Consider the following 22,834-nt stretch of genomic DNA (forward strand, 5'->3'; position numbering starts at 1 on the left):
TAGCCAAGAAGTGCAGTACATTGAGGACCTTCTCCAGGGGGGTGAGTGCTTGGGAGCAGAGGGTGGGTGATGTGAGGTCATCCTCCCACTCACTGACCAGGTCGAGTATTATGTGAGGTGGAAACCTGTACCTCCCATACACCTGGTCTGCAGGCATCCCAAAAAGGCTGGTTCTGGGTGTGAAGATTCTGGCCCTGACTATTTCCTCCTCCTCCTGCGGTATCCCACGGCCACTGCTGCTAGGAACGGTATATTCATCCTGGCGTATGAGTTTGTTGTTTGCGCGCACTTTTATGCTGCGTGTCTCGACGTATGCCTGCTTCCTGCGAGTCGACGTACGCCGGCTTCATGCTGCCGTACGTGTTTCCGGATTGGACAGTCTTTTTTGGCGTGTTGTAGGCGACCGTGTAAATCTTCCCACCCACCACAGGAATACATGTAGCCCGCTCTCCCAGGCCCAGTCGCGTGTGAAACTTCCCGCGCACCCCTGAAATACACGTACCCGGCACAATCGTGTGTCAAACTTCCAGCGCACCCCCGGAATGCACGTACCCAGCCCAATCACGCGTGAAACTTCCCGCGCAACCCGAAATACACTTACCTTGCTGGAATCGCGGGTGCAACTTCCCGCGCACCCCTGAAATACACGTACCCGGCACAATTGCGTGTGAAAATTCCCACGCACCCCGAAATGCACATACCCTGCTGAAATCGCGTGTGGCATCTCCCGCGCACCACTGAAATACAAGTACCCAGCACAATCGCGTGTGAAACTTCCCGCGCACCACTGAAATACAAGTACCCAGCACAATCGCGTGTGAAACTTCCCGCGCACCCCTGAAATACACGTACCCGGCACAATCGCGTGTGAAACTTCCAGCGCACCCCCGGAATGCACGTACCCAGCCCAATCGCGCGTGAAACTTCCCGCGCAACCCGAAATACACTTACCCTGCTGGAATCGCGTGTACAACTTCCCGTGCACCCCTGAAATACACGTACCCGGCACAATTGCGTGTGAAAATTCCCACGCACCCCGAAATGCACGTACCCTGCTGAAATCGCATGTGGCACCTTCCGCGCACCACTGAAATACACGTACCCAGCACAATCGCGTGTGAAACTTCCCGCGCACCCCTGAAATACACGTACCCGGCACAATCGCGTGTGAAACTTCCCGCGCACCCCTAGAATGCACGTACCCAGCCCAATTGCGTGTGGAACTTCCCACGCACCCCGAAATGCACGTACCCTGCTGAAATCGCGTGTGGCACTTCCCGCACACCCCTGAAATACACGTACCCAGCACAATCGTGTGTGAAACTTCCCGCGCACCCCTGAAATACACGTACCCGGCACAATCGCGTGTGAAACTTCCCGCGCACCCATGAAATACACGTATCCAGCCCAATCGCGTGTGGAACTTCCCGCACACCCCGAAATGCATGTACCCTGCTGAAATCGCATGTGGAACTTCCCAAGCACCCCTGAAATACACTTACCCAGCCCAATCGTGTGTGGAACTTCCTGCGCACCCCAAAATGCACATACCCTGCTGAAATCTCATTTGGCACTTCCCGCGCACCCCTGAAATACACATACCCAGCACAATTGCGTGTGAAACTTCCTGCGCACCCCTGAAATACACGTACCCGGCACAATCGCGTGTGAAACTTCCCGCGCACCTCTGAAATACACATACCCAGCCCAATCGCGTGTGGCACTTCCTGCGCACCCCTGAAATACACGTACCCAGCACAATCGCGTGTGAAACTTCCCACGCACCCCTGAAATACACGTACCCAGCCCAATCGTGTGTGAAACTTCCTGCGCACCCCGAAATACACTTACCCTGCTGGAATCGCGTGTGCAACTTCCCGCGCTCCCCTGAAATACACGTACCCGGCACAATTGCGTGTGAAACTTCCCGCATACCCCTGAAATACACATACCCAGCACAATCACGTGTGGAACTTCCCGCGCACCCCTGAAATACACGTTCCCCGCTTGGCAGCCCTATAAATTCGTCCAGGGTTAGCGCAGCCCTTTGCGCTGAATTGGGACTTTTGATGGATTTTCCTTGCGCAAGGGCGTTCTTGGGGGTGTGACTGGCGCAGCTGCAGGGTCGCTGCGCCACTCTGCGCCACGGCTGGTTTTGGAGGCTAAAATCCATTAATACGCTGTGCGATGAAATGGATTTTATCGCACGCGTCTGGCGCAGTCTATCGCACGGGAAAACTGTGCGCCAGCCGCGTGCGCCACTTTTGTGCGGAATTCCATGAATTACCCCGTTAGTCTGATGTGACTTTACTGAATGAATAAACCTATTTCTCTGTAACAAATGTGGGTGCGCAGCACAACAAGTAATACAGTAGAACTGTCATTAGTGTAATTTTCTGTAACAATTGCGCGAGCAACTACCATTGAAGCAGTCACCCATGAAAAGTATTGTGAATAATTCCTATGTGTATTGGTTAGTCTATAAGAGTATTTACTTACCTGCCTTGTGTATATAAAATAAATGTATATTTGAATATATCTTTCAGTGTGTAAGAGTTTCTTTGGACTATTGTATTGACTGGGTTCATTGTACTTACCTACAGCTCACATCCTCCTCATAAGAGGTGCCTGGCTGCTCTGCCATCCCGCCATATCCTTTGGGTGGTACAGACTTATACTAAGAGTTGGGCAACTGTATACTACTGGATAGTTTTATAGAGTCTTACCTCCAAGTGGACTTTAGGAATACTCCCCTACCACATACTTCCCAGGATTCTATACTTACAAATGTGGCTTCTTGAGTGACAGCCAAGATGTACTGTCCATTTTTCGTAATTCAGGCAGCAATGTGTCAATACTTGTTTCAACAACTAAGTGGGCTTGGGCCCAGAGAAGATGTGTAATTAGCCAGGGATCTGACATTTGCCAGCAAAGAGAAAGAATTGATCATACCAAGTTTCGTGATAGGAAGGCCTTCTTTAAGTCTGGTTTAGTTGATAAATCTGAATCTCTAACACAAGGTCATTGGCTCCAAAGCTTGACAGTGAATGTCAACTGATTGCTGGACATTAAAGTTCTATCAGTGATATAAACCTTTGTGGTTTCAATGATTTAATGTTTTATTTATGTAAGATTTATATAATTCGCCAACATGATTCCTTGTGACTGTTACTCAGTGCATGTAGAAGGGGAATTGTGCAGCAGGCAAGGAGGTTTTTCAACAGATAAAACTACATTTATTAGCAATTAATGTCCTATCTGGTCTTGGTTTAAACGGGCTGAAGGGTCCAGCATGTGATTTAAATGGGGGAGGTCCTTATGTAAGAGGTTAGTCGGCAGTTGAAATCTTGGTTGGGTTATTACAAAATCTTCCTTAAAGAAAGAGTTTTTTCCATAAGAATTGACAGGCTGGGGAGTGATTGCTTCCTTGCATGTATTTTAATTTGTCTACTTCTGGACTAGATAATTTGCCGAAATAATTGTTTTGGGAATATGCATTTGGTTATACGCCCAAACCCTGGGTATCACAGCGTAGGTTACATATATCTTGGTTTTCATGTCAGGGTTACATACATTTTAAGTTGTAGAAACAGAGCAGGCATTCATACATTTAGGCTATCCTATGGCATAGCAGTAATCAAGTGGTACTAGGAGGGTTACAGGCTTCGAGGGAGAAGCTTGTGAAGGAGTTTTAGTACTTGTTGAACAACCACATTTTTAGTTGTTTTTTTTAAACTTTGGTAGCAAGGTTTCATTGGACAGATGGGGCGGAAGAGAGTTCCCGATGCGGGGGGCTGCAATGGAGAAGCTGGCGTTGCCTGCTCTTGTGGTAGTGAGCGCGGGATGTGCAGCTGGGTATTTGCATTGGATCTGAGAGATCTAAGTGAGGCTTTGCGTACAAAGCATCTATTGAGGTAGGTAGGAGCAGCGTCAGATAAACATTTGTGGGTGGTGGAAAGTGTTTTATGGAGGATTCTAGCATAAACTGGGAGCCAATGTGCCTCTTCTGTGTTGTGTGATGTGCTCTCTTTTCCTAATGCCCAAAGCTGCTCTGAGGGCTTTGTTTTGTAGGAGTTGAGTTACATTTTTCTTGAGGTACCTAGCAGTAGAATGTTGCAATAGTCTATTTTTGTTAGGATGAGGGCTCTAGCAAGTGTCAAGCGATTGACAGATGATAGGAGTGGCCTGCTTAGTGTGATGAGTTTAGCAGTATAGGCCGTTGAAGAGGCGAAGGCGTTGATTTGATTGTTCATGGTGAGATTTGATTCAAGGTGTACTCCTTTAACTTTGTGGGAAATGTTGATGGGTGTACCATCAATCAATATGGTGGTGTAATCTGGGCTGAGTTTGCTGACTCTATTTGGGGAGCCAACTATGAGAATCTCCATTAAGACAGAGGCTGTTATATGCCATCCAGTTTTGGATGTGGGAGTATATGGTGTTGATGGTGGTCGTATACTGATCAAAGTTGCCTGTGATGGGAATAAGGATCTGTGTGTCGTCAGCAAAGTTTGTGTAGATTACTCCCATGGCATCTAGTGCTGCGAAAAGTAGTGTAGGCATTGTATAGAGTAGGAAAGAGGCAGGATCCTTGTGGTATTCCTAGTGGTACCGGGATGGGGTCAGCTGCAACTTCCCCTAGGGAGACTCTTGAAGTGCGATCGGAGAGGAAGGATTTTATCCATGTGGTAGCCTTTTGAGAAAAGTGGAAGTTGGGGGATAGGGTTTGGCATAGTTTGTTGTGGTCGACCAAATCAAACGCTGCTGACAGGTCTAGGAGTAGTAGGATACACAGTTTGCCAGAGTCCCTGATAGCGTCCATCTGTTTTTTTTTAGGTCCAGCAGGGCGGTCACTGTACTGCGATTGGGATAGAAGCCTGATTGTCTTTCCCCTAGTAGGTGATTTTGTTCAAGATGTTCAAGATGGGATTGTACTTGGGTATAGGCTATTTTGTTGATGATTTTGAGGAGGAAGGGTACTGTTGTCATTGGCCTATAATTAGTGGGGATTGTAGGGTCTAACAAAGGTTTTTTAAGTAGGGGTGTGACCCAAGCTACTTTAATGGATGCTGGTATTTCGCTGGAATTGAAGGATTAATTCACAAAACTAGAGATGGTGGGTGCTGGCATGGTGGCGCAGTCTTTGACTACTTTAGCTGGGGTGCTGTCGCCTTTGCAATTAGAAGGCTTGAGTGAAGCTATTGTTTTGAGGACCTGGTCGGTGGTGACTTGTGTAAAGTGGAATTCAGGTACGTTCGAGCTGGTGGTAATAGTCAGAGGGTGGGGGGGGGTGGTACTAAGATCTAGTAGTTTTTTTTGCAAGGCTATTTTGTTTTGGAGTATGGTCACTTTGGAGGATAGAGCATCCTGAATGGTGGTACACCAGGCTTGGCTAGGAACTGTAGATCTGGTGGGAAGAATGGGTGATTATAGTTCTCCTATGATGGTAAATAGCTCTTTAGAGTTAGAGGCTGCGGTGGCTACACGGTCATTGAGACATTCTGCTTTGTGGGGGAGTAAACTGTTTGTAGTCTTTAGATAATTGTTGTAGTTTGGTTTGAAGTTTGGGGGAGTTATTTTTCCTGGTTAGGTGTTCTAGCGCTCTTTTTTCTCTTCTAAATCCTAGAAGTTCATTGTTGAACCAAGGGGTGCTGTGTTTAGCTTTGGGCACTTTGGTTTTGAGGGGGGCTATTTCATCAACTGCTGATTTTAGACATTGGTGGTAGTGCTTTGCAAAACTCTCTGAATTGGTACTAACCAGTGGTTTGGAGTTGGTAGGTTGTTGAGAACTGGGTTTAAATTATCCGGGGTAAGCTTTCGTGCATTTCTGACCTGGATGGGTAGTGGTTTGCAAGCTGTGGTTTTGTGGTCGGTGTCTAGCTTTATTTTGAATTTAATTAGGCAGTGGTCGGACCATTGTAATTGAAGGACATCTGTTGTGGTTACTGCAGTATTAAGGGTGAGTATTCAGTCCAGGATTCTACCTTTAGAGTGGGCAGGGGTGTTCACTATTTGGGAAAATTGCATCTCCTGGATTGCCTTTTGGCAGGCTACAGCTTTGATGTCTGCAGGGTCATCATAACATAAGTTAACATCTCCTAGGAGGATGTATTTTGTTTTGGGTTTAAGTAGTGGTGTGATTAGTAGAGGTAGGTCTATGTCTGGTTTACTTGGTGCGCTGGGTGTTCTGTAAACTATTAGGAAGTTGATGGTTTCTTGATGGTTAATGGCTAATTTAAGGGAGAGAGTTTCATATTGACTGAGTGCTTCCATTTTACATTCCCTAAAATGTAGTGAAGTTTTGTGGATGATGGCCACTCCACCACCTATGGCGTCAGAGCGGTCTGCTCTGAGGAGGGTATAGTCGGCAGGGACGGCAAGTGTAATCTAAGAACCTGATGCAGAATGTAGCCAGGTTTCGGTAAGCACAAGGAAATCAAGTTTAAGCTCTAATATGCAGTCATGTGTCTCGATTGCATGTGCTCCAAGGGATCTGACATTTAGTAGGGCTCCTAGGAGGGGTTGTCTGGTGGTGTTAGAGATAGGGGGTTGGATCGAGTGGGCTTGGGTGATGATTGCTTTGGTGTTAGGCTGGTTGAGGGAGGTTTCTTTGGGGGTGGTTGTCTGTTGATGAGTGGTGACAGTATTTTCCTGGGTTTCAAGGATTTTGGGTATCATAATGGTATTGAGATAGTGAGGGGGGTGAAGGTTGTTGAGGGGGAGGTGCTGGAGATGGGTGAGAGTCTGGAGTTTCTTTTAGAGACGGTGGTGGATCTTGTTTGGGTGATGGTATATGTGGTTCTCGATGATAGGCGTGTGCAGCGTGTGCTGCCTAGAATAGGGTGAGTTTTGACATGGGGTTGATGTGTGATCGAGAATGCTGGTTGGTTTGGGAGGAAGGGCGTGGGACAGGGCAGAGGGTGGTGTCTGGGGCAATGGAGCCGTGCCAGGCCTGTCTTGTAGTGTATGAATGCGCCTTTAGAGCAGGTTTTGTTATCGATTGTGAGACCACAATTAGTGGTGGCAGATTTAGTAGTGGTGGTGTTGGTGGGCATTGGTTCTGTATAGGAGGAGGATAAGAGCTGAGGATGGTGAGAATGGTGTAGCTCAGGGAAGGGCCTCTCGTAGGTGTGTGGGCAGCGCAGTTGTGAGGAGGTTTGAGAGTCTGGAGGTGGTGGTTGCCAGCGTGTGGTGCTGCGTGAGTTTGCATTGGGGCAGAGGTAGGGCAGAGGTACTGGTGGTGTTAGCCCTGCTCTGCGCTGTGCTAGTGGTCCTGTGAGAGTGGCTGGTGTATGGCTACTATGAGATATTGTCAAAGTATCGGTGCCGTGAGTGATGGAGCAAGCCTAGTGTTAGGTAATACTTTAGAGTTTGGGGTCATTCTGCATCCAATACATTTGTTAACAGTACATTCATCAAGCAGTGCAGTCATAAATGTATTTGGCAGTTACATTAAACTTTACACAGAGTAAAATCAACATTGCATGACTCCTTATGCAGTGAACATGCTTAGCCACTATTTATGGATGTTGGTCAAGGCAGTCTGGCTAATCTGTGAGGGAGACAGTAAATCAGAGCTGGAGGGTTTGTCTTAAACTAGTTATGCACAAGTGTAGACAATCACTGCTTTCGCTACAATGCTGAGGGGATTTGTAGTTTGATCCTATGCCGTGTTGCAGGCAATCTGAGGACGCGACCCACCTTGCAACACAGTAAACACAAAAGAAAATTCCTCCCTCAAAAAACAGGCTCAGTACTGGAGCGCAATTAACAGCGTACATCTAAAAACATTTCTCTTTCAAACATGGTTTAAAATTACAAACTGAAATGCTAGCAGTAAATCAACTTTCTGCAAAATAGGGCTCAGTAAACTACATGATCTAAAATGCTAGCAGCAATTCAAACAGGTTGTGTAAAACGCGCACAATTAAGAAGCAGGTCTCGATCAAATAAGCAAGGCTATTAGCAATAAGTCACAAATTACACGTGACCATGGTACGGCCGGTGGTTTCGCTTCGTGGAGAAAAGTGGATTGTTTCAGTTGCTATTTGGATAGTCCACGTGTGAGGGGCAATGTCGAGCAGTTTAGGTATTGAACTCAGCTGGTTGTAAGGGCAGTGCAGGCTAATAAAATCAATCGGTTGAGGCCTGTATCATTTTAGGGTTCGTCGTAGATAAGTAAAATGAGAAAGTGTTTTCAAAGTGTTTAAATGACACGGTGTGCCTTATTTACGAGCATAGGCAGGCGAACGTGAACGATGGGTGCTTGAAGGGGTAATGTTGTAACGGCTGGCTACACAATAGGTATGCAGACGAGTAGAGGCTTTCGGTAACCTCGGATCTTGGCAGGGGCACAGAAGAAAGGCAATTGGTTGGTAGAGTGTTGAGGGAGTACCTGTTATGAGTATCGTAGTGGCGCGGGGATTTCTCACGGCGAGAGACACAAATTTGGAATGAACGGTCTTTGCAGCCTCGCAACGTTTCCACAGGGAGTGGGACATGGGCCTCTGGCTAACGGCGGGTACGGCAGGGGACAGGCTTGGGACAGGAAATGGCCTTGGTTCCTGGGCTTTACTGACGGTGGGCCAGCTCATGCATGCCGGCACATGATAGGTGCATAAATTGCACACAGTGGCCATTCGGGTGTCTGGCTGCCTGCCTGGGTAGGGATTAGGCTGCAGCTGTGAGGAAATGATGCGGGCGGCCATTTTAGAATGTCCAGTCTCGTGGTGCCCAATGGAGGGTGCAAGGGTGCAGGTCTCTGCACAATCGAGGAAACGAAAACTGGGTAATAAAATGCTTTAACAATCGCACTCTATAAGTGCAATTTGGTGAATTTTCAGACGAGATTCAAACCTGGCTGTAGAAGGATGCAGATTGAGCCACACTCTTACCATGTGGATCTGTATGCTTTCTCATCTCATCTCATGGGGGCCGGGGGGCACTGTTCCAGCAGTACTCCTGGCTCTCCTACTCCTTTGGTGAGGCACTGCAAAGTATGTAATATAGTTGTTGTATTGTGCTTGGTGTGAATGCAGGTGCTTGGTGATGTATGAGAGAATGTTGGTGTGTCAGAGAGAATGTGTAGCTGTGAGTGAAGGAATGCTTGGAGTGTGGGTTCCACAGAGAGTCAGTTGGAGAGCTCCTGCCTGGGAGATGGGAGCCAGTGGTTCAGTCTGTCATCTTATAGCAATTTAATGTAACAGGAACAAAGTTAACTAATGGAACCTACCGGATGTGTCCAAAGGATCATACTTTATTACACTGGCAATGAGCAGGTCTGTCTGCGAGGCCAGGAATAGAACCAACAAGGAAAAAGAAGCTGAAGGTGATCAGTCTGCTGCGGGGGTGCAGAGAAAGGAAGAAAGGAACCACTGCCCCCCACAAGTAAGTCCCATCACCCAGAGCTAAGAAAGAGGAAGCTGGCACAGGGACAAAAGCAAAGTAAAGAGGGGAGCCACATCCCAGTGTATTATCCAGGGCCAACAGGAACTTTCCAGGGTCAGGGAAACGAGCAGTAATGAAATGCATATGACCCAGAGCTACGAAAGGGGAAGTTGTGCCCCATTTATTGACGAGTAGAAGAAAATGGGGGCTCCCATAGCGGAAGATCCAGATGAAATGGAAAAAGTGTGCCGTAATTAAAGAACTCCAGAGTAAAGAAGTGTGGCCAGAAGACACAGTGTCATCGACACGATAGGGGGTTTTGCAGCCCAGCAATCACAAGACTATGGGCCTCATTCCGAGTAGGGCGGTAAGGGATACCGGGCACCGGTAAGGAGACCGGTGCCGGTAATCCCGTACCGCCCTACTACAAGGTCCCTTAGCGGGTCCCTCCAGCAATGCCTGGTCTGACCAGGTGTTATGGAGGGGACCCGCAAAGGGGCCAGGGCGCAAACAACGGGCTTGACATGCGCAAGCCCATTATGTGCGCCCTCCCCATTCCCATTGAGCCCTTTAGGGGCTCAATGGGAATGGGGAATGGTATTTTCAATGGGGACTTACCGGTCCCGCAAAGGTCAGCCTACACCGGTAAGTCCCCATTGAACTAGACCGGTGCCGGACCCGTTATTGGTGGCAGTCATGGCGCAAATAGCGCCATGACTACCACCAATCTCGGAATGAGGCCCATTCCGTTTGTGTCAATCTGTTCTCTGCTGTCATTGTAGTAGCGCTAGATAAACAGCGCTAGATATGGATATGGACCCACAGCAACTTACCGGCGTGAGAGGAGTGGGCTTAGAGGATGAATTTTTTCTGCCAATGAGAGTTTGTGGTAGGATCCATGAGCTAAAGGGCTCTGCTGGCCATTGCGGCAGTTGCTCGAGGAGAGCTCCGATCCCTGCTGCGACTAGGTGGTGTCTGGTGACGTCATGATGCCGGTGTGGGGAATGGCGAGGCTCGAATGCCTCCATTGTCCGCATTCTTCCTGGATGGTGGTGGATGATTAGAGAAGGGCACATTCTAACGCTCTAAGAGCGTGTTGACGTTTAGTCTCTAAAGCTGGTTAACGGAATTCTGTGTCGGTGCGAGACCAGCAGTGTGCCAGTGAGCCAGCTCAGAACCCAAAATGCTGGTGGCAGTGGAGCTGAAATGGAGTGTGGAGCGACAGAATTCTTTCATGTGAAGATCGGTGGTGGCAGAGTTGGATGTTCGTGTAGAGAGACACAGATTCTTTCTATGCAGCATTATTTGAACTTCAATTTCAATGCAGCATGCTATTTATCGTTATACAGCTGAATCTAAGGTACTGTGCAGAGGAGAGACGAATGCGCATTATAGGTAGTGCAGCTGTGATGATTTAGAGGAAGAAGGACATAAAGTGTGTGTAACGTACAACCTATATCCTTTGTGTAGCATTTGTGCTCCATACAGTGGAGAAGTTGATTTGGCATGTTGTGAAAAGTATATGCATTCAGTGATAGTGTGATTCTATATGTACAGTTCTTAGAAAGTATTAGATCTTGCATTGTTATATGTTTCAGTTAACCTCGGTTAGGAATTTTAACTATATGTTGCTAGTTGCAATAAGGACTTTTAGGCTTTAGGTACTTTGCTGTGTCAAAAGTATGAATCGTAATGATAGCAAGGTGCATGAAGGAAATGCAAGGTGATATGGGAAAAATGCAAGGGACTAACACATTTTGAGGATTTACAGGTTCAGAGCTGTGTAGATTAAAGTGTCAATGTGCGAGTATTTCAAGAGTGGGCATTGTTTGGGGGAAAGTGTGCTAGCTTAACCTGATTGAGGTATTTTAGGTATAGGCCCTCATTCCGAGATTGAGGTAGCCATGGCACCGGTCTGGTTGAAAGGGGACTTACCCGGACATTCCGACATGTGCAGACCCAGTAAATCCCCATTCAACCAACGATTCCCCATGCCCATAGGGCTTAATAGGAATGGGGAAGGCGCTAATAACGGGCCTGCGAATAGTCAGACCACACGTCCTTTATAGTTCCCGCTAAGGGACCTTGGAATTGGGCGGTAAGGGATTACCGGCACCGGTCTCCTTACTGGTTCCCGATATCCCTTACCACCCAACTCATAATGACCCCAATAGAGCTGGAACACAGTTATGGACTTTTATGACATTGGCAAACATTAAAATGTCATTGTTTGAGTGGTTCAAGAGTGGGAGGTGTTTGGATGAACGTGTACTAGCTTAACCCGATTGAGGAATTTTAGGTATAGAGCTGGTACACAGCTATGGTCTTTTAGTTGAGAACTTTATCGACAAAGGCCAGGGGCTTTGTCATTTCAAATATTTAGAGTTAAAAGTATGGGTAAATTTAGCCTGTTTAGGTTAAAAGATGTTTTTCAGCTGTGAACCTTTGGTGACAATGACAAAATGTCAAATATCAGTGGGTTAGTATTACAGGGTGGGGAGTGTTCACTCTTTTCAGCAGAGTTTGAGTGAGGTATGTATGTTAAGGTGTCGGACTGCTCCTGTGCGAGGGGTGGTTACTGGTTTATGGCGACACCGCGCCAACACATACTGTGTGTGTATGGCATAGAGTGGGACCTCTCCTCCAATGTGAGTTGTGGTCACTGGTACTTTTGGACAGGGAGGGTTTTATTTATATGAAGCATATGAGAGATGTTGTTGCGTGAAGAAGGGCGGGACGACTTCCTATTCATGTGAGAGGTTATGTGAGTGTGTGAGCAGAGTATGGTCAGAAAGGGGGGACGCCTTCCACTAAGTGTGGGAGGCTGATGTGTGGAGACACAGCCAGAGTAGCCAGGGGAGACGCCCTCCGCCTTATCTTTGAATTGCATCTCTCACTAAATGGGTGCCCTTTGTGAGTGTCCCAATATGTTTTGCTCTTGTGGATCTGTGTGTGTGTGAATGTTGTTTTTGTTTTGTAGGCAGAAGAGATGAGTGAACGTGTCATATGCGTCTTGTGTGATGTGCTTGGTTTCTAATGTGTGATTTGGAAGAAGGGATATGTGTTGTATTGTGCTTGGTAATGTATGAGAGAAAGTTGGTGTGTCAGGGAGAATGTTTAGGTGTGAGTGAAGGAATGCTCGGAGTGAAGGTTCCACAGAGAGTCTTGGAGAGCTGGGTGATGGGAGCCAGTGGTTCAGTCTGGCATCTTATAGCAACTTAATGTAACAGCAATAAAGTTAATTAATGGAACTTACCCGATGTGTCAAAACGATCAGGATATGATATGATATGAAATGATATGGCATTTATAACGTGCCTATACATAAGTGTTTCAAGGCGCGACGAGGCAAGGGGGGAAACAAGGGGAGGACAGACAACAATCCTACCAGGCCAAGTGTCATTCAGATCGTGCAAGTGCATGGGAAGGGGGGAAAAGGAAAAGTGCACGGGGAAGGGAGGGGGGAAAGTGCAGTACATGGGAAAAAGTGGAATAAATAAGAATAAATAACAGCCAGCTGGTGGCAAGTGCAAGGAAGTGCAGACAAAAGTGCTAGTGGGGGACTGTAGGGATACAGAACGGTCCCCAGGTGCAGGGGTTGCCAGGGAGGCAGTGCAAGTGGGCAAACTGACGGGGCCTAGGCCAGAGATCAGAAAGGGTGGCCAGGTAATCAGAGCAGGAAATCGGCAGGGGAGAGGGGAAGAGAAAGCAGAGGCAAAGAGGAAGGTTTTGAGGTGCTTCCGGAACCGGAGATGGTTCTCTTCGAGTTTCAGAGAGGCAGCAGGCTGTTCCAGAGAGAGGTCCCAGCCGAAGAGAGTAATCTTCCACCAACTCGTTGCTTTATACTTTATTACAATAGTTATACAAATGTATTGCTATTTTTGGGCTGAGTATTCATCTTAATCTCAAAGAGAATATGCCAAAGGTATAATAGGTTTGATTAATATAATCTATTAATTATAATTAAATCTATTATTAAATCTATTAATGACATCATTCTATCATGGAACCTTGCATAGACATTAACACTATCACCCCTCGACCCTGGACAGACCACGCACTTCTCACAACTACTGAAAAAATGACAACCAACCACAACATAAGTGCCCAAACATCCCAACAAAACATAAGACCTCTCAAAACAGCGTCTCAAAACTTGACAACACCAAAACAATACAAGCACTCCAACACATCACCTGCCCCACAATAGTTCTTCACAAAATCAACTCAGAAAGCACAACACTCAATATCATGGCACACATCAAAAAAACACCCATGCAGAACACACATTAAGATACTCAAAATCAGACTATGATACTATCTAAAGAATACTACCATAAAACCCAAGGGGAAAAAGCCCAGCTTATTTCCAATCACGCATACACCTGGTTGGCAAAGTCACAAAACTGAAATAATTCAAAATATATAGAGAACTACAACCCTGAAGCCATAACCAACATCCTGACCTCTTCACATACATGGACTGAAGAAATATCCAGAGCCTTTCAAACAAAAATACAGACCATCCAAACAAAAAGACTGCACCAAATCACAATATCAAGATCCTGCCAACCCCCTGAACAACAATAACTTTGCCCCCTTTAAACTCAACTGCCCAGACACCGCCATTCCTTCTCTTTGCTCCAATGCCACCCCTTTCTCCAACTTATCATCATTACCCAAGAAATCCAAATCATCATTGTAAACTGCAGCGCCTCGTCTACTCACACATTGCCTTGCCCCACCACCCTCACCAAAGAAAACAGAGGCAGCTTCTCCCTTATAATAACCCTGATGCAACACTAGCTTAAACACTGGCACAATCCCCAATGTCCTAAAAACCACCACTGTGGGCCCCCTTCTAAATGATTCACAACTAGATGGCACACAAGCCAACCACTACAGACCTATCTCCAACCTTCCCATCATGGCAAAATTATTGAAAAAGCAGCATACATCCAACTAACCAAACACACCAAATTCCAAAATCTAAGTCACAGCAACCAATCCAGATTATGACCTGAAATAAGTACTGTAACCTCTCTTCTCTACATCAGGGAACACATCTTACTCTCCCTAGACAAAACATACCCACATTAGTAATATTTCTAGATTTCTCAGCGGCATTCAACATTGTTAACCAAGACATCCTCAACACCAACCTACAAAAACACATAGGCCTCCAAGACCTAGCCCTTCAATGGATTAAATCATTCGTCAGGAAAAACACAACTGTAAAAATGAACAAATTTCAATCTACCCCTCAATCTCTACAAATCTGAGCACCAGAAAGTTCCATCCTATCCCCATGGCTGTTCAACGCACACATCAAACCCCATGCCGACATAACTGAAACAATCACTAGCAGCTTTCAAGGCTAGACGGACGACACTCAATTAGCCTTCCCCCTAACACCAGAAACGAAAATGAACTATACAGTTATAAACGGTCTACTCACCATAAAAAAGATGGATGGCTCACAGCAACCTCTTTCATTCCTAGCAAAACTGAAATTTAACTATTCAACGAAACCCCCTTACTCAACTTACTGTTCACCTGGCCAACAACCACCACCCTCCAGCACAAGGAGAAAAGAACCTTGGCATCATACTCTACTCACAACGTAACTTAAACTCACTCCTCAAATCTAATCAATCTAAAAAAGCTCACTTATTGACATCCTTAAAGAAATCGTCACTTAACTAAAAATGAACCAAAAGATTGATATCACCAGAGCCCTGCTATTATCTTAACTGAACTACTGCAACACAATCTACATTGACATTACCAAAGCAAACATCAATGCTCTACAAAGCCTACAAAACAGTCGCCAGGCTCATAATGGGATTAAAACCATGCAGCCACATATCAGAAAGCCTGAAAGCCCTCAAATGTCTGCCTATTAATCACCAAATACAAATCTAAACCCTCATCATTACACACTCCCTGCTGCATACCAAGGAACCTCACTGCCTCAAACACTTAATTAATTAATAAAACTACCACTCCCCACACTCTGTTCCTCCTCTAAACTCAAACTACGAACCCAAAAATACCAAAGAAAAGGTCAGGTTGGAAGAATTATCTCCTCTTTAGCCCCCCCCCCTCCCTGTGCAATGCCCTCCCAGACCACCCAACACCTGGACCTAAAAGGCACACCTTCAAAAAGCACCTAAAACAATGGTATCTCCGCAAATGGCTATAAGAATAACACACCTCTCCCGAAATTCTTATTAGCACCCCACCTGCATTTAGGCGATCTCTGAAGACCCTTTGCTTTTAAGCCCTAGGTTCCGCCTGCTCTATGTTATCCGGACGCCATGATACCTTTGGGTGACAGTGCACTCTATATGCTCTGTTAACATAACATCTACCCCTCAATCTCTCTTTTCTCACACACTTCCCACTCTCTCAACCTTTTTGTCCTATCCTCTCTGATAAACTCATCTGCTCACCCATTCCTGTCCTACCTCTTCAAACTACTCATTTGCAAAATCCTTTGTGGATGTACTTATCCTCCAACTGTCATTTCACTCCATTTGAACTGTCATCTACCTGGCTCATCCCAGAGACTGTAACCAGCATTTTCATGCCATTTGTCGACTTTGCGTTTGTAAATAGAACACCAAATAAATAAATAAAATAAAAATACCAGTATTATGTTTTGCATCAAACCTCTCAGGTTACATTAATATCTCATAAGGAAGCATGTAAACTCCTAAAAGTGTGCTTTATTCTCATCTTTCATCAAAGAGCCTTACATGCATAAGGATATTATACCATCTGTATTAAAAACGTATGTGTGGATACAAACATTTAAATCTGTGTTATAAAAAGTACCCTACACATGTTTGAAAATCACATTTTGATTAAAAGCCCAATAATTCAATCTTTTTAAATTCTTAAGCAGCAACCGGTATTTACCATATGAAAGTTGAAATCATATATGCAGAACATGTCAGGACTTTCCTTGATGCTGCTCACAAATGAAGTCCTTGCATGTAGAGCTTTTAGAATTCAAAGCAGTCCCAACTCTTTTATTTAACATTAAAATGTTGAAATGATAAACCGCTACAGGTGGTCGCTGCAGCACAGTGCAGATTCTAGGTAAATTAAAGCTTGCTCGCCCACACGATTAATAGTTCTCTTTTTCTTTTCTGGTATTTAGGCAGTAATTCGGTGGTAGGTTGCTAATTGCTGATGAAACAAAATATCTGTCCACATTCCTTACTGCATAAAAGGAAAACTGCTCTCTGTGTGACCACTAGTTAACCAAAGTGACACTGATCTCGGATTCCCTTTCGAAGGACGTTTGATCTACTGTGATTTTCAACATGCACCACTGGTATGGGATACTGAATTCAATACGCTTCTGTTATATTTTCGCTCTGTTTCCAGATCAGCACTGCTGAATCATTCCATGAGCAACATTCTATCATGGAGTGCCTAGTATTGGCTGTGGAACCTCTTGTTGCGTTTACTTCGAAGTTCCCTACATGGGTGCTAGTAATGTCTTTCTTTGCTGAGCGGCCCGGCGCTGCGCCTCCTATGTCCATTTTCAATGTTGATTACTGATGTAATCAACATTGAAAATGGACTTTGGGGAAGCACTGCACGCCCCAGTGCTGAACAGCAAAGGTAAGAATGTCTTAAAAAATACACACTTTTAGCAACCGCATAGGAAACTACATGGGTGCTAAGAGGTGAGGGGGCAGTGGCCAGCAGCACCCAGGCTGCTCGGAACACGGGGTTGTACCATATAATACAGCCCGCGTTCCGAGAATCCCGATTGGCCAGCGCACCCTTCCTTCTGGGAGCAGAGATGCTGAGATACTCTTGGGGCCTTGCTACCCACTGGTCTGGAGTCTTATTTACAATAAAGCAAACCAGCAGTTTGATCTTAAGCCAAATGCCACTTTTATTATATCTTCTTTTCAGACCTTAGTTCGATACGAAATGCCCCGTGTTCCACTTTTTGAAGAACATTAGCAATCTTATTTTTCTTCACTTACATGCATTGCACCATAGCCACCTCCCCGAGACACCACATACCCACTTCTGTTTAAATGCAAAAATAGAACCAATTAGTAAACACTGTTGTGACATGTATCCTGGAATACATCCTTAGTAACGGAAATCCGTTGATTTTATCTCCTAGTTGCTCATTCTATATGTTCCCATTTTTACATAGTCTTCTCTTTTCAAGAGTTTCATTTACATTCTCTTTTCCCCTCATTTTCACTTCTACCACCAAATCTTCTCCACTCTCGTATAGTTCCTCCACATGCTCCTCTCTTTGCTGCTTTTTGCAGAATTCTTCAACAAAAGCTTCAATAGCCTTCCTTCTTCTCTTCTTCTGAAACGCTTTTCTGTATAGTTACTTCGTCCTGATGAATGTGTTTTCATTTAAATTCTTGCTTTGATCTATATTTCCTTTGAATACCCTGCCAAGATAGCAAACTATACCATAGTTTATCCAGCATGTGCCAGAACTGTGTGAACCTCTTGAGGTTCCTAATGTTTCTACAACCCCCTCAGCAATGGTAAGTTTTGAAACAATCACCCAGTCTTCAGCTTTCATTCACTCTGACCCAGGTACCCTTCTGACTGCGGCAATACTCTATACACCTTTCTTGTTATTCGCAAACTTTCTTCTCTATTCTTAGTCATGCCCACTACATTTTCTTGCTATTTGAGGATTTAATTAAGCAGTAATTCTACAATCTGAGGATTTATGGGGTGATAATAGCTTCAGGTAAAGTTAGTAAGCCCGAGCACCTTGCCTTGGTGTTGGTAACTTTTTATTAAGGCAAAATGGTTTTGTACAACTCCCGACACATGCTCCAAATTCCCCTAAAAAAAGTACAAAGCAAGATGGCTTCTGAGAACATAGTAAAGGGAGCTCCTGTGAGTCCTTTCTCTAGATCGATGGCACACAGGATACCGTGACAGGGTGCCGAGAGCATGAAATGACACTTGTGGTGTGAGATGTGTGAAAGCAGGCAGGTAGGAGTCAGGGGTGGTGGTAGCAAAGGCGGGGGGGGGAATAGCAGTGTGGGTTGGCTGGTGAGAGGAAGAGGCAGATCGAGGCGCATGCGTGCAGCTCAAACCTTGCAAGGAATGCAGGCTTTGACTGTCAGTTAAAGTCATAGTTCCTAGCAAGCTGAGTGGCTGACACACCAGCCCACGGTGGTGATTCAAATTAAGAATCCTTCATCTCAGTATCTGGAAATGTGTACTATGATGGCTCTCTCTATTACCCTACGTTTTGCATCCAAATTATAGGGAGCAGAAAACACACACGCGCGTACAAACACTTTAACGAGAACACAATTAGCTCATGACATAAGGAAAGTGGTAAAGCATTAAAAAAAACTATTTAGGATAAATTAACTAAAATGCATTCAATGTTTTCAGAGCAATCTACCGAGCAAACTAAGCTAGTACAAAGCATTGGACATTAACAACTATGAAACACTCACCAAAAAGTTGTCTACTCTTCCACCTTCCATCGCCACCTCCAGGTTGGAAAGAGCAGCCTCTATTTCATCGATCTCACACTCGGGAGCGAACTCTTGGGAACCAGATGATAAGGTCAGCTTGCTGACATGATACTGTAATGACACACAAGTTGAAGCCATTGAACTGACCTCTGAATCCATTTCAACAAACAGTTTTAAGATACTGGAATTAAAGTGTTCGAAATCTGTGTTACATGGACTAAGCTCTCATGTAATAATTGCATATTTAAGCAATATTACCCGAGCAGGGGGGCATTACAGGCCCAGGTAATGCCCTGGGGCAGCAGTTACAAGCCTGAGCGAAGTTATACAGGTGTACCAATAGTGTTTAAGTTGTGAAACAATGTATTTGCTGTTTTGCAACTTTAAAAGAATTTTAACAAAAAGGTCTGCCATGGATCGGGGAGAAGGGAACTACACTTAGTCCCTCCCCCCTTGTCATGGCGGCCAGGAGCGTGTCAGGGAAGCGCCGGGAACATTACTGTTCCCGGCACAGGCGAAAGGAGAAGGAAGCAAAAGGCAAGTGGGATGGGGGGACAAAATAAGTATAAAAGGGGTGTGGGGGATGAGAACGCAGGGTGCAGGGATCACTTACCTTACACCCAGCGGGGGAATATGAGTGGCCTTTGCTGTGTGGTAAAGACCCCATTCTGAGCCTCCTCATTGGCTGTGAGGACTAAGCCATGCCCCTGCTGGGTACTAATTTGGGTAATGGATATGAGCTACAGCACAAATGCAAACAGTGCACATATTTCCATTGGATAGGTGTTCCAAAGTATGCACTGGTGAGAGAGTGTCTTTCTGCATTTTAATGGAGTTTTATGCAGATCGATTTTGAATTTTATGTGTACCGTTTTAAACCACAGACCTTCCCATCTATAACCTCCCCTTGCATCTGTGCGTCCCGTTCATACATTTCCCTTTTCCATTTACACAGAGGATACATGTATTCTGCAGAGTCCGGATAGAGGTGCTGGACCGGTGGACCCCAGAACTAGGTGCCAATTTACAGGTAGATGATTATTTGGTTTACAACTAAAGCTGAACTAAAGCTGAACCCATCCAAATGAAGAGATGCTGATGTTAATCTCTAGACTGATGCTTCTTCAACAGGTTCTTGTCCGAAACCTATCCTTCATGTCAGCAATGTGAGACTTTGGATAGGCGAGGGTCTGCTACACATCAAGTAAGTGCTGATGTTCAGGCTTGATTTTTCTCAACCCATAGCTTCTTCCTTGCTTTTGCCCATGAAGCGATTTTGATAAACACAGTTGAATCTTCTAGACTTTGACAATAGCTTATAACTAGGTCTATGAAACGGTCAGCTCAGGAGGCTGGGGGGTAACCCAAAATGTTATGCATGCCTCTGCTGAATATTAGGAAAAAAGACCCCATCACACCTCATGTGACAAGCATTTATTGGTTTACAGTCAAAAAAGGGAGTTAAATTCAAGTCTCTAAATTATCTGCCTTGTGCATGATCTGCCTTTTCTGACTACAAAATATACACACTGCACACACTCCAGAGTCAATGGCCTGCAAAAGGCAAATACAAATTGTGCAGAGGATGCACTTTTTCTTTAGTGGTGCTGGTTTGAGAAATGTACAGATGACGTTATTCACAATGGTGACCTGCACAGACCTAGGGGGCTGGACTACAGCACAAATGAGGCACAGGCCAGCCCCTTTCCATACATTAGGGTCACAAGCACCAGATGGGGGCTGAGTAACAGCTTTGTCTGGAGATTTCCCAGTGCACCATTCCCTTAATTTGTGTGGGTACTCTCAATTTCTTACATTGCTGCGTGTTAGGACAGTTTTTCTCAAGTCCAACTAAGGGCTTAGTAAAACCATTAAACTGAGGCAGTACAAGACTCCATTCTTAGTATAAGGCTGTACCACCCGAGTTCATGGTAGCGTATACAGAGCAGCCAGGCTTATTTTAGTAGGGAGAGAGGGCTGTAGAATCAGTACAAATGAAATTGTAATACAAATGGGCCAAAGAAACACTGAAACACTATGTATTGTACAAATAAATGGTTTATTTAAATACAAGTAGACCCAGATAAATCTTGGGGGATATAAGTACTATTACATTCTATATAACCACAATTATATAAACACAACGCTATGCTTGAAGGTGAACAGACCAAAGCATATAACCTTATTTGGAACAACTAACCGGAGTTCTAGGGAAGTCAAAACCAACAGTTACATTTTAGATTACTTTCAGTAATATAAGGGTAGTAGACCCTATCAGTCTTAATGTGACGCTCAACAGGAAATCACATAGTACTATCAACTGGACAATATACTTTTCTGATCTAGTGAAAAACAGGTTCTAGGAACAGTATAAACCTATAACTCTGATTCAGGATAACACAGTTATTCTAGGGGAGTTGGACCTTGGGGTGTACTATTCAATTACAGTTGATTTTCAGTTCACAGGCTAAGGGAAGCAATAACAAACTTATTTTAGGATAACCTCAAGGTGAGTAAAACCGATACACTTTTTATAGGAGCTATGAGCAACTTAAAATGCAGGTGTGAACCTTAGACTCTTTTGTGTCCGTCTAAAACAGACCAGGGAAAGCAAACCCAGTGTTACACTTTATGAATTATTCAAAGTTATTCTAGGTAGCTATAACCTGATGCAGACTTATTCTGGACAGACTAACAGCAAGTCAGAGGAAGCAAGACCCAGTTGGGAAACTTACACACTAAGTTTCTGAAAGAAACAGTTAAGTGAAGTCAACAGCATTACTTTTGGCAAAGAGGCACAACCAATTCACAACTGAGTAAAATAACCATATATCTGCTTTTCAGAATGGCAGAACATTTCTAAAGTAAGTAATAACTTGTTCACTCTCCAAGTTACAGTTACCAACCAACTTCTTTACAACTAAGTAAACTTTTAAACACATTCTCTTTTCTGGCACAAGGCTCAATCCTTTCAAACTTTTTCCCTTATTCTTGGAGCATGAGTGTTCTCAGTGGCAGAAGTGGGGTAACTAGGGTTTACTGTCCAACAGGCAGTGTCAGGATAGGTTCTTAAGTAGCAAATCTCTGAGTAGCTAAAGACGACTGTTCAAACAGGTGAGTATTTTACTTTAAAATTAGTTGAGGGTCCAGGGGCTTCACAGAAGACACCCTAGGAGGATTCCAGCAGGGGCCTGGGTGCCATAAACCTGGTTGTTGAATTCTTTCATTAAGAATACAGAAGTCAGGATACTGGAAAGACTTTTGCATCAAGGATTACAGGGAAGGCTCTAGGCAAGGTTTTCCTCACGGCTGAATGCGGCTCTGTGGATTTGGCACCTTTTTCAGGAGCACAGCAGAGAGAATATCACTGGTAGGATTCTCGTCGTTTGCAAGGTCCAGCACTCTGTTGAGGGGACTTTGTGGACTGGAATCGTGCCTCTCGTGATCCAGCAGGATGCCCACAATGTTTCAGCGAGATTCAGTATTCGGAAGACTATGTACCACACAATGGGACGTCATTTTCTGAGTCCCCCATGTCAATTGGCTCTGGTTACCAAGCAGTTCTCTCAGGTCGCTGGAAATCGTTTCAACTGCAAATTCTTCATCTTCCTCTTCGGGTTTTGGTTCCAGTGGTCAACTACCTCTTCAGCATCCAGGTTCGGACTCTTATGCAGAAATGCAGCCAATCAAACAGCCTTTCAACATTCAAACTTGGGAGCGAGGGGGAGGGGGTTGTCAATCCTTTCAGGACAGCCAGCCTTCCAGTTTGAACTGGAATCTCGCACTCAGACTGTAAGTCAAAGGGCCGCAGGTTTTGGACTCCTCCCTCACTTCCTGCCATCACAGACACTCTGGAGTCATGGCGGGGAGTCTGCAGGACTCCCGCCGAAGTTAGAAATCACACAAAGGAATTTCCCACCCAGGGTGGTAGGGGGAAGAAAGGA

The 22,834-nt window shown here is 45.1% G+C and overlaps 1 protein-coding gene across 2 annotated transcripts in view; it reads right to left on the minus strand.

Annotated features, from left to right (window-relative positions):
* Window positions 1–22,834, minus strand: part of FERMT1 (FERM domain containing kindlin 1) — a 422,040-nt gene that overhangs the window by 101,592 nt on the left and 297,614 nt on the right. For both annotated transcript variants that reach the window (XM_069608276.1, XM_069608277.1), the window contains exon 8: window positions 18,870–19,001. In XM_069608276.1, coding sequence (XP_069464377.1) covers window positions 18,870–19,001 — 132 coding nt within the window. The remainder of the gene's footprint in view (window positions 1–18,869; window positions 19,002–22,834) is intronic.

This window comes from Ambystoma mexicanum, chromosome 4q, assembly GCF_040938575.1.
Source record: "Ambystoma mexicanum isolate Mex_15411 chromosome 4q, UKY_AmexF1_1, whole genome shotgun sequence".
Taxonomy (NCBI): domain Eukaryota; kingdom Metazoa; phylum Chordata; class Amphibia; order Caudata; family Ambystomatidae; genus Ambystoma; species Ambystoma mexicanum.